This window comes from Falco cherrug, chromosome 20 (assembly GCF_023634085.1).
Source record: "Falco cherrug isolate bFalChe1 chromosome 20, bFalChe1.pri, whole genome shotgun sequence".
NCBI lineage: Eukaryota > Metazoa > Chordata > Aves > Falconiformes > Falconidae > Falco > Falco cherrug.
Genome location: NC_073716.1, coordinates 5,725,380 through 5,737,229, shown reverse-complemented (window position 1 = coordinate 5,737,229; position 11,850 = coordinate 5,725,380). Strand labels below are relative to the sequence as shown.

General features: G+C 56.4%; 2 protein-coding genes and 1 pseudogene across 2 annotated transcripts; 2 read left to right on the top strand and 1 right to left on the bottom strand.

Moving 5' to 3' along the window:
* Nucleotides 1–1,782: 1,782 nt before the first annotated feature.
* Nucleotides 1,783–3,096, top strand: LOC129734381 (feather keratin Cos1-2-like). The gene is made up of 2 exons (XM_055697584.1): nucleotides 1,783–2,001; nucleotides 2,369–3,096. The coding sequence occupies exons 1-2, from the start codon at nucleotides 1,834–1,836 to the stop codon at nucleotides 2,693–2,695; spliced, it is 495 nt and encodes a 164-aa protein (XP_055553559.1). The 5' UTR covers nucleotides 1,783–1,833; the 3' UTR covers nucleotides 2,696–3,096.
* A 2,003-nt stretch (nucleotides 3,097–5,099) lies between these two features.
* On the top strand, nucleotides 5,100–6,341 carry LOC129734419 (feather keratin Cos2-2-like; annotated as a pseudogene).
* A 3,606-nt stretch (nucleotides 6,342–9,947) lies between these two features.
* LOC129734386 (feather keratin Cos1-2-like) lies at nucleotides 9,948–10,865 on the bottom strand. The gene is made up of 2 exons (XM_055697605.1): nucleotides 10,848–10,865; nucleotides 9,948–10,564 (listed from the first exon to the last, which is right to left on the bottom strand). Exon 2 carries the CDS (start codon nucleotides 10,541–10,543, stop codon nucleotides 10,238–10,240), a length of 306 nt encoding a protein of 101 aa, XP_055553580.1. The 5' UTR covers nucleotides 10,544–10,564; nucleotides 10,848–10,865; the 3' UTR covers nucleotides 9,948–10,237.
* Nucleotides 10,866–11,850: the final 985 nt, after the last annotated feature.

The following is an 11,850-nucleotide window of genomic DNA, read 5'->3' as shown; positions in this document are numbered from 1 at the left end:
CTCAGGGCCAAAGGACGTGACAATTTTCCTGCATGCCTGGTCTCTGTCACATCCTGCTCTTCCCCAGGTTTTCAGCATGCTCAATGCGGACGGGGGAGCAAGGACAGGGTAAACAGGTCACCCTGGCACATGCAGGCTGCGTGGCTTTGGCAGCGGGGCTCAAACAGCCCTACTTTGCCCTGCAAGGCTTTCGCCACACAGGCCAGAGAGCAAACAGTTTCTCCTGGCCATCGCCCCAGCATTCCAAAATCCATGGATCCAAGGCAGACCAGGAATTAGAGAGCAAGGGAGAGGGTAGCTCTGGCTACTGCATCCTGGCTGAATTACCAGCAGTGTGGACAGAGATCCCCGCTCCTCTGGCCTTCTGAAAAATTTCCCTGGGTTTATCAGCTGGAGGGTTTTGGGGCCTTTCTCCACATTCAATGAGCCCTCAATGCTGTGAGCACCATACCTGTCACACAGCATGGAGGGGTCTGACAGGCTTGTGATAACCTAGTACAGGCAGGTCAGTTGGAGAAGGGCCACATTGCTTGACCAACCCCATCCTGATGTCCATCCAGTAGTCCCCTCATGGCCCTTTTCTGCAGGGCTGCTCTCCAGAAACTCATCTCCTAATTCATACTTGTATCTGGTGTTACTCCGTCCTAGGTGCATGAATCTGGCACTTAGTCGTGTTAAATTCCATGCCATTAAGGACTGCCCAACGAGCCAATGTTATCTGGCAGCGTGGCACCCGGCACGCAGAGAAGCACCAGGGACTACTCCGCAGACAGGGCAAAGAACCTCCCTGAATCCACCCGAGAGCTGGAGTTATTTTTACACTGCCGGACTGTGTATCCAGCTCTCCATCACCTTATTAGCTCATTCCTTCTGCTCATTCCTCGTCTCACTCTCTATACTCTCAAAAATGCTGATCGATGTATCTGTACAATCTTATATTGCAGGCTCACGTCCATCCTGATACTCAAACCTGGCAGCTCATGCTGCTTTCCACAGTATCTCACAAGGGTGTGAGTCCGTCACTTTTTTCTGTGTCACCCAACGGCCTGTAGTGACAGTCTCATTCAGAAGGAGGAGACATCAACTTTCTTGCTTCCGTTCTGCTTGTGCATCTTACCAAAAATTTCCTGCACAATTCAACATCACCTGCCCATGCCTGGTACTTCAGCATTTCATCCCTTCTAGCATTGAAGCGGCTTCACTGTGTGGCTCCAAGGACTTAGTCCATTCCTACTTACGTACAACTCGTTTTCATAGAACGATAGACTCGTAGCATGTTTGGGTTCAAAGGGACCATGGAAGATCACCTGCTCCAAGCCCTCTGCCTTGGGCAGGGACATTCTTCATTGGACAAGTGGCTCAAAGCTCCATCCAACCTGACTTTGTGTTATTCAATAATTCTGGAAGATAAGGCCTATACGATCTCTTTTCCTTTCTTCCTCTAAACATCTACGTAAGAACAATACATCAAGAGGAACTTGCAGACATTACAAAAATACCAGTGTGGAGTCTCAGTGCTCCTTTTATGCCCATTGGTTTGTACGCGAAAACAAGGTCAGGTCTCAGCAGACCAAGTTTGCAGGGCTAGAGCAGCTGGAGCCGTTCCTGTCTGAAGGATCACAAAAACACCCAAAAGAGAGAGCCCAGGCTGACATCACCTGCCTGCACTGGACCCCTCTGGCACTTAGGCCGTGTCTTCTGCCCACAGTGAGGCAGCCTTGCCCCGGAAACCGCGGGCCCTCTCATCGCAGCTCTCAAAAGAGACGTCTGTGACGGGACGGGTATGACATAAACCAGGAAACGCAAGGGCAGCGTAGAGGGAAAGAGCAACACATGCCATGTCATTACCGGGGATGTTTCCGTTCATTAGCAGCATGCCGGAAAATTGCTGCTTATGCAGCGGCTGCCTTGGCCCTGAGGCAGCGTGGGGCCAGTATAAAAGCCAGCCCAACTGATGGCTCTCTCAGCCGCTTCCGTCACCTCCTTCTCCTTGGGAACCAGGTGAGCTGGAAGCCCCTTTTCTCCTCCACCTCCTCCTCCAGGACAGGGTCTAGCCTTCGAGGGCAGCTCAGCTGGTACCTGCTCCTTGGTCTTATGTTAGTGCTCCGAGACGGGGGTGGCGGGAGAGGTCAGAGGAGAGACAGTCTGTCGCGGAGACAGGCTGAGGCTGGGCTGAGCTGGCCCTTTGCTCCAGGCTAGTGATGAGCATCCCTGGGCCTGGCTGCTATGCGCAGGACCCCGCTGAGCTCGGGCAAAGAAGCCCTTGTTTCCCGCTGTGCAGCCCCCTGCCTTGGCTTCCTTTTGGTGGGGTTGCAGGCTGCTCCTGAGGTGTCCCTGTGCTCTGCTTCCTCCCTGCCCTCTCTCCCAGGTGCACCTCCAGCCCCAAGCCATGTCCTGCTGCAACCCGTGCCAGTCCTGCCAGCCCTGTGGCCCGACCCCGCTGGCCAGCAGCTGCAACGAGCCCTGTTGCAGGCAGTGCCAGGACTCCGTCGTCGTCATCCAGCCCTCCGCCGTGGTGGTGACCCTGCCCGGCCCCATCCTCAGCTCCTTCCCGCAGAACACCGCCGTGGGCTCCTCCACCTCCGCTGCCGTTGGCAGCATCCTCAGCTCTGAGGGAGTGCCCATCAACTCCGGGGGCTTTGACCTCTCCTGCATCACCAGCCGCTACTGCGGCAGCAGGTGTCGCCCCTGCTAAAGCCGCTGGTGACGGCCCGGACAAGGATCCGCTGGAACCCAGAAGATGATGCCAGGCTGAACGACGGAGACTCTGGCCATTGCTTTGAGAGGGGCTGAGCATGCCTCACGCCTCCTGCAACGGGTGTCAGCCCTGAGGAAGGGGCCAGCCTGGGCTCTCTTGAAACATGACCGATGCCTCTCGTTGCCTTCCTCCACTCTCTCCTTTTCCTCCTTTGCCTTTGTTTTTGTCCACTCCCCTGGGCCATGAGGCCAACCAAAGCCAGCCTAGGGGGGACCTGCCTGTCCCTCTCCCTCTGTGGGGCACTGGCTCTTGGCTGTCCGCGCGACCCTTTCCCTGTGGCCTCCCCTCAGAGACATCTTGTTTCCCTCTTTGGACTCATTAAACTCTGCAGCATCCCAGCCCCTGGCTCTGTGTGGTCCTTTCCTCTCTGGATGTTCTCTAAAGCTGCGCAGGGAGGAAGGAGATGCGCCGGGAGGGAACAAATGGGGGAGCAAGTGGATCCTTTCTCATTCCTAGACCAATGGGAGGGCAGCACACACAGCCCCATGGCCTCCTTTGGTCGCTGTCCCTCGGAGCTGAGGACAACATCTCTGGCCACTGCACAGCCCGTGCCCATCAGCCCTTCCCGTGCTGTGTGTCTGCCCAGAAATAGTCCCCTTGGCCTCCAAACAAGCCCTGCGGATGGTGATGCCAGCTTGCCCTGTCTTCATGGGACGAGCCCGGTGCTACAGGAGGCCCTGGGAGGTCAGCAGCCCCACGGGCACTCAGGGCAGTTCCTCTTGCTCTGGATGGAGCTGTGCTGGGGGAGAAGGCTTAGACAGAAGGTGGCGACGAGGACGGAAGGAGGGAATAGCAGGAGAAATCACCCTGGCTAGAGCCCACAGCCGCCTCCTCCTCACCTCCCCACCCATCTCCAGGAGGAAGGGGCAGGGTGTGCATCCGAGGGCAAGGGTAGCTACGGCAAGTCCCCTCTCATTCCGTCACGTCCGTACAGCGGGTCCCTGCAGAGGCCAATGGGCATCATTGCCCACTGTCCTCTGAGGGGAACATCTGTGGCAGAAGGAGTCTGCTCCTGATGGCACAGAGAGAAAGCAGGAAAAAAGCACATAAATGACAAACACTCATGGCACTTGCATGAACCATAAGTGGGGCAATACTGAAAAGACCTTGGCTGGCTTCCAGACCCACCAGGCTGCTCTCTCCCTCTCCCTGCGCAATGCGACAGAGGGGGGAAGAAGGTGAAAAAGGCTGTGGGTCGAGGCAAAGCCAGGGGCATCACTTACCCGTTACTTTCACTGGAAAAACAGACTTGACTGGGGGAACATTCCTCAAACATATTGCCAACGAAAAATAGAGCAGGGTGGAGAGAAACAGCAAAAAAGCCCTTAAGATGCCTCCACCCCGTCCCCACGTCTTCTCCACAGCCTCAGCTTCCCTCCTTCATTCACGGCTCTTCTATTTCCCCCACCGCGCAGCAGCGCAGGGGGCTGCGGATGCGGGGGCTGCGGTCAGCACACACAAGTTTCCTTCTGCGCAAAGAGGGACTTCACCTGACCTGCTCAGGAAGAAGCAGCCGGGTTTTGGCACCTTCCCCTGAACCCCTTGTCTCTGCCTCCCCAGACACACGTGCTCGGCCTTCAGACTCCGTGTTCTGTGCGTGACCTGGAACTCATGGAGCTTGAACACCAAAGGAGCTGGACTCAGAGCTGCGCGACTGCCCCTGTGGCACCCCATCTCACAGCCGAGCAACATGCGGAGCCCCGTCCCTTCCCTTCCACACCCATTTGGCACGAGGTCTCAGGCCGTGCCTCACTGAGCACCAGGCCGAAGTGCACCTGGCCCTGGCCTGGACACGAGGAGCCTGCGTCCCGCCCCAGCCCCCAGCAAGACGGCACCATAAGGGGACCGATTCAGGGACAGGGGCCCGCAGAGGCGGGCAGGCTTTCCTGGCCCTGTACTTAGAGCAAGAGGTGGGGGTGCGGGGGCAGAGGCTGCGTTTCAGCTCCCTGGGCACCTCTCTGCCCGGCCAAAGGCACCGCCTCTCAGCTGTAATGGGCTCTGGCTGGCAAGGGCAATCTGCTGCTCTGCAGTGCCCAGGGACACCCCCGGGAAGGCCAAGGTCTTCACCCTGACCCACGCAAGTACAGGCTGACACACGTGTGCTCATTCATGCCTGCACGGAACCAGGCAAACCTCTGCACACTTACAGAAAGACAGGAAATGGCAATGAGCGACCATCAGAGAGAGATGGGGGGAGCAAGAGGAAAGGATGTGCCGTGCCCTCTCCCATGGCAGTTCTGGGGCCAACGCAGATGAGAAGCATGGGAGCGGTGCCCCTTTCCCGACAACTGTGCCGCAAGCAAGCCCACAGGAATGAGCCAGGCGCACATCACCTCTCCGCATGGGATGCCACCAGCACTTGAGCTGCGTCTTCCTCCTGCGCCGGCACGTTCCTGTCCCGGAAATCCTTGGCCTTCTCATGCCGGCACTTAGAGCAGCCTTCATGTGGGAAAGCACGTGCCGTAAGCAAGGAAATGAAAAGGCAGCGGTGCAGGAAACCAGGACACAGCCCATACCATTAGGTGGGATGGTCTGCATTTGCCAGGAACTTGTCAGAAAATTATTACTTCCGCAGAGGGTGCCTCTGGGCCCGAGGCAGTGCAGGACTGCTATAAAAGGTGGCCCGACTCTCTGCGCTCTCATGCGCTTCTCTTGCCCCCTTCTCCTTGGGAATCAGGTGCGTGTGAAGTCTCTTGCCCTCCTCCTTCCAGACCAGGTCTTTCCTCCATGGAGGGCTCAGCTCGTGTGGGCTGTGCTAGCCCCGGGCTGGGAGCTGCTTCTCACGGGAGAGGGAAGGGGGGAGAAGGTCTTCTGCAGAGAGAGCCTGGGACATAGCTGAGGTGGCTCCTGGGCTTTCAGCTGGGCAGCGTGTGCTGGGCCAGGAGATGCGGTGGCCCCGCTGTGGTTGGGTGCAGTGCTGCTTCTCATGTTTCCCCGTTTCTGGCTTCCCCTGCCCTCTCTCCCAGGTGCACCTCCAGCCCCAAGCCATGTCCTGCTGCAACCCGTGCCAGCCCTGCCAGCCCTGCGGCCCGACCCCGCTGGCCAGCAGCTGCAACGAGCCCTGTGTCAGGCAGTGCCAGAGCTCCAACATCGTCATCCAGCCCTCCGCCGTGGTGGTGACCCTGCCCGGCCCCATCCTCAGCTCCTTCCCGCAGAACACCGCCGTGGGCTCCTCCACCTCCGCTGCCGTTGGCAGCATCCTCAGCTCTGAGGGAGTGCCCATCAACTCCGGGGGCTTTGACCTCTCCTGCATCACCAGCCGCTACTGCGGCAGCAGGTGTCGCCCCTGCTAAAGGTGCTGGCAACAGCTTTGGGCAAGAACCTTCAGGACCTCAGAACATGGACCGGAGATGGAGCTCCGTGCCATTGGCCCCTTCTTCCACTCAGCCTTTTTGCCCTCTTCCCTTTGCTGTCGCTGCCTCCCAGCACCAGCGTGGCTGGCACCTGTTGGCCTCCCTCCCTCTGCAGGGCAGGCAGACGGACACCCTGCAGGAGCTCCACCGCACCTCAGCGGCTGCCCCTGGCGCTGCCTCGGAGCCACCTCCTTTTCTTCTTTCGACTCATTAAAGTTGTGCTGCATCCAGGCCTGTGCCTCCGAGTCCTCCCTCCTTCTGTGGCAGCTCTCCCAGTCTGCCCGGGGAATAACAGGGGAGGAAGGGGAGGGTGGAACTCTTACAGAATCGGATCTCCTCAAGGCACTACTGGGCTCAACAGAACAACTCAGACACACGGCACCCCATGGATGATGTAAGGTTCCCCTCAGGCTCTTCCTTCCAACAGTTTCGGGCAGAGAAACCATCTATTTCAATGTCACTGGCCACTGGGCACCTTTTGGCAGTACGAGACAGGCCCCCACCTAACCATAGCACAAATGCTGGAGATGGCCCTGCCCAGACTCAGCTACCCTTCCTCACCCAGTGCTCTGAGGCAAGGCCAGTCTGAGCTCTGCTTACACCACCACTGCTCCTCATTGCAGAGCAGGGTCTTCTAGCACTGCAGCCTGTAGCCAGTGGCCATCTATCCGCCAACAGACCCTGCACTCCACTTGGAGCCACATGGGCACAATGAAAGGCAGGGCTGTGCCCTCACAGTAGGACACCTGCCTCACACTGGGCCGTGCGGGGAACCGGAACCGTCTGGGCAGTTACACTGGCAGGACGAGTACTGGTACTAATCCCAGGAAGGCATCTCCCCAGCATGGGTCCAAGGCCCTGCTCTGCCCTGCGCCCAGGCAATGGACCCCGGGGTGGAGTCCTTCAAAGTCAACAGAGCTGTCATCTAGAAGACCTAGATAATCAATACCAATACACTCCTCTGGGCACATCAATCTGACACCTTAGAAGTGTAATATGGACCTGCTGACTTACCCTTTGGGGACCGTCATTTCTCTTGATCGCTACAAAAGCCTTCTAGAGAAGAAGTTCAAAAGTTCATGTTCCTCTCTGCTATTCCCTGCCTATAGCATATGAGTCTTTAAGTGAACAAGTCTAGGAAATGAAGAGGACGATAACCATGCAGCATTTAATTTTCTCTGCCAAAAATGCTAGTCTTGATTGCCATAAACTCTTTTGGAATGCAGATTTTCTTTGTCGTGACGGTGGTGCAGTGGAGTGGTTTGTATAAAGTGACGTCATGATTGAAGGACATCACTGAGACGATCATAGAATCATAAGATAGTCCAGGTTTGAAGGGGCCTTCAGAGATAACCTGGTCCAATCTTTCATGGGATAGGAGGCCTAGATGAGATTATCTAACCACCTTGTCCAGTTGCATCTTGCAAACCTCCAGCAATGGGGACTCCACCGTGTCCCTGGGGAGGCTGTTCCAGGGAATGGTTGTTCTTACTATAAAAATTGTAGTTCTTACGTCAAGGTAAAACCTCTCCAGGTGCAACTTGTACTTGTTGGCCCTTGTCTTCTCCATGTGGCTTCTTGTGATGAGAGAGCCTCCCTCCTCTTTGTAGACAGCCTTTAAGTACTGGAATACTGTGATCAGGTCCCCCACCAGAGAAAAAAGGCCTAACTCCTTCACTCTTTCCTCACAGGACAGGTTCTCCAGCCCTTTGGTCCTTTGACACATAAGAGGGGCTGGTGGAGCTTGCAAGAAGCAGATTTTCTTGCTCATGAGCGTGGTGTAATGGAGCAGTTTGCATATGATGAAATCATGATTAAAGGACATGTTGTGGTTTAACCCCAGCTGGCAACCAAGTACCACCACACAGTTGCTCGCTCACTCCTGCCCACACCACACCACCCCCCACCCTCCCCATTGGCATGGGGAAGAGAATCAGGAAAGGTAAAACTCACATCTTGAGATAACAGCAATTTAATAATTGATGTAAAATGAAATATAATAGTAGTAGTAGTAGTAGTGTGACAAAAAGGGGAGGGAGAGAGGAATAAAATCTGAAAGGGAAAAAACAAAACAAGTGATGCACAATACAATCGCTCACCACCCGCTTACCGATGCAACAACCAGACTGCCCAAACCGCTCCCCCTGAGTTTATATACTCAGCATGACATTCTATGATATGGAAGATCCCTTTGGCCAGTTTGGGTCAGCTGTCCTGGCTGTGTCCCCTGCCATTTCCTTGCACACACACCCCACACCCCCACACCCCCCGCCTTATCACTGGCAGGGCCTAAACAACCCAAAAGTCCTGGACTTAGTATAAATGTTACTTAGCAACAACTACAACCATCAGTGTGTTATCAACATTATTCTCATACCAAACCAAAAACATAGCATTGTACCAGCTATGGAGAAGAAAACTAACTCCACCCTGGCCAAAACCAGGGCAGGACATCACTGAGGGGATCACAAACTCAGTGATAACCAGGAAAAAGGGGAAGAATGGCTGTGCCTGCCAGCAGGCAACACCAGCATTTTTTCTGGTGACAAGAACATCTACATCGTTTTTGACACGCCAGTGATGGTATACCAGGCCTCCATGAAGGGGGCCTGATGAGGATGTAGAAATTCAGCAAGGTCTGCAGGTGCTGACTGCTCCACACAGTGACAATGAGGAGGCCATTCCCCACCAAGGTTAGAAGACACATGGAGGAAATAATGGCACATGGGAGCATGTGCCCACCTTGGGAGATGTGGGAAGCCCGGGGGAATGACATCACTTACAGATGTCCTGCTCTTCTTTGCTGTGGCCCAGTACATGACCGGGAGGAATCAGCTGCCCAGACCAGACTGAAGGAATAAAGCTGTGGTCGGTTAAATCTATTCTCTCTATTGCTGTCAGACGGATAATCAGAACCTGTTGCCAACTGACAGAACCTGACTATCCAAGGTGAAGGTCTGACCATGCCTGGGCAGAGGTGTGGGTGGTAGACCAGAGCAGAGAGGACTTGGCAGACATCTGACCAACACTGCTGGTTTGCTGCAACTGACCATGGCATGATATTGCTTGTAGAGGAATGAAGGCAGTGGGCTGATTACATTGATAACATGCAGCTGTGGCCTTGCCGCAAAGGCAGTGGGTTATTGTCACGGACGATGTGCAGCTGCAGCTCATCCTGCTAAGTGGTTAAATAGCCCTGAGGCGTGTGGGAGAGAGGCTGGTTGGAGGAGGAGCAGGGAGGAGCTGGATGTAGCCGAGAGAAGCAGCAGTGTGGCCTGGCCTCTGGAGGATGGAGACACAGCATGGACAGTAGGATGTGACCCATGGTAAAGCCTTGTGGCAGCTTGCTAGTTTTGCTCGTGCTGTGACAATTGGTGTCCCATGTGAGGAAAACTGCTTGGGCCTCAGTCTGTAACAACCACTGACACCTGTTGTAACTCACTGAATGTCTGTGTTTCCTGGGTGCTTTGGTTTCTTGATTGTCTCATTCTTAATTGCCTGCTTCAAATATCCAAGATGCCTGACAGCTATGTATCTATAGACCATGGGTGGGGGTTACATTATGTGTGATTAGGACCAGGAGAGAATGCTGGCTGAGAGCTGATACTGTCATTGCCCGATGGAGCATGACACACCTGCTAAGCTGACCATCCTTCAAAAGCAATTACCATCGGTTCATCCACAAAAAAAAAAACATTAAATTAATTTAGCATGTTGCCAAGTGATAGAATCCACTGCAGGGAGTTCTCCCCTTCCCCTCCCCTTCCTCCCCCATTATTCCCCGGGCAGACTGGGAGAGCTGCCACAGAAGGAGGGAGGACTCGGAGGCACAGGCCTGGATGCAGCACAACTTTAATGAGTCGAAAGAAGAAAAGGAGGTGGCTCCGAGGCAGCGCCAGGGGCAGCCGCTGAGGTGCGGTGGAGCTCCTGCAGGGTGTCCGTCTGCCTGCCCTGCAGAGGGAGGGAGGCCAACAGGTGCCAGCCACGCTGGTGCTGGGAGGCAGCGACAGCAAAGGGAAGAGGGCAAAAAGGCTGAGTGGAAGAAGGGGCCAATGGCACGGAGCTCCATCTCCGGTCCATGTTCTGAGGTCCTGAAGGTTCTTGCCCAAAGCTGTTGCCAGCACCTTTAGCAGGGGCGACACCTGCTGCCGCAGTAGCGGCTGGTGATGCAGGAGAGGTCAAAGCCCCCGGAGTTGATGGGCACTCCCTCAGAGCTGAGGATGCTGCCAACGGCAGCGGAGGTGGAGGAGCCCACGGCGGTGTTCTGCGGGAAGGAGCTGAGGATGGGGCCGGGCAGGGTCACCACCACGGCAGAGGGCTGGATGACGATGTTGGAGCTCTGGCACTGCCTGACACAGGGCTCGTTGCAGCTGCTGGCCAGCGGGGTCGGGCCGCAGGGCTGGCAGGGCTGGCACGGGTTGCAGCAGGACATGGCTTGGGGCTGGAGGTGCACCTGGGAGAGAGGGCAGGGGAAGCCAGAAACGGGGAAACATGAGAAGCAGCACTGCACCCAACCACAGCGGGGCCACCGCATCTCCTGGCCCAGCACACGCTGCCCAGCTGAAAGCCCAGGAGCCACCTCAGCTATGTCCCAGGCTCTCTCTGCAGAAGACCTTCTCCCCCCTTCCCTCTCCCGTGAGAAGCAGCTCCCAGCCCGGGGCTAGCACAGCCCACACGAGCTGAGCCCTCCATGGAGGAAAGACCTGGTCTGGAAGGAGGAGGGCAAGAGACTTCACACGCACCTGATTCCCAAGGAGAAGGGGGCAAGAGAAGCGCATGAGAGCGCAGAGAGTCGGGCCACCTTTTATAGCAGTCCTGCACTGCCTCGGGCCCAGAGGCACCCTCTGCGGAAGTAATAATTTTCTGACAAGTTCCTGGCAAATGCAGACCATCCCACCTAATGGTATGGGCTGTGTCCTGGTTTCCTGCACCGCTGCCTTTTCATTTCCTTGCTTACGGCACGTGCTTTCCCACATGAAGGCTGCTCTAAGTGCCGGCATGAGAAGGCCAAGGATTTCCGGGACAGGAACGTGCCGGCGCAGGAGGAAGACGCAGCTCAAGTGCTGGTGGCATCCCATGCGGAGAGGTGATGTGCGCCTGGCTCATTCCTGTGGGCTTGCTTGCGGCACAGTTGTCGGGAAAGGGGCACCGCTCCCATGCTTCTCATCTGCGTTGGCCCCAGGACTGCCATGGGAGAGGGCACGGCACATCCTTTCCTCTTGCTCCCCCCATCTCTCTCTGATGGTCGCTCATTGCCATTTCCTGTCTTTCTGTAAGTGTGCAGAGGTTTGCCTGGTTCCGTGCAGGCATGAATGAGCACACGTGTGTCAGCCTGTACTTGCGTGGGTCAGGGTGAAGACCTTGGCCTTCCCGGGGGTGTCCCTGGGCACTGCAGAGCAGCAGATTGCCCTTGCCAGCCAGAGCCCATTACAGCTGAGAGGCGGTGCCTTTGGCCGGGCAGAGAGGTGCCCAGGGAGCTGAAACGCAGCCTCTGCCCCCGCACCCCCACCTCTTGCTCTAAGTACAGGGCCAGGAAAGCCTGCCCGCCTCTGCGGGCCCCTGTCCCTGAATCGGTCCCCTTATGGTGCCGTCTTGCTGGGGGCTGGGGCGGGACGCAGGCTCCTCGTGTCCAGGCCAGGGCCAGGTGCACTTCGGCCTGGTGCTCAGTGAGGCACGGCCTGAGACCTCGTGCCAAATGGGTGTGGAAGGGAAGGGACGGGGCTCCGCATGTTGCTCGGC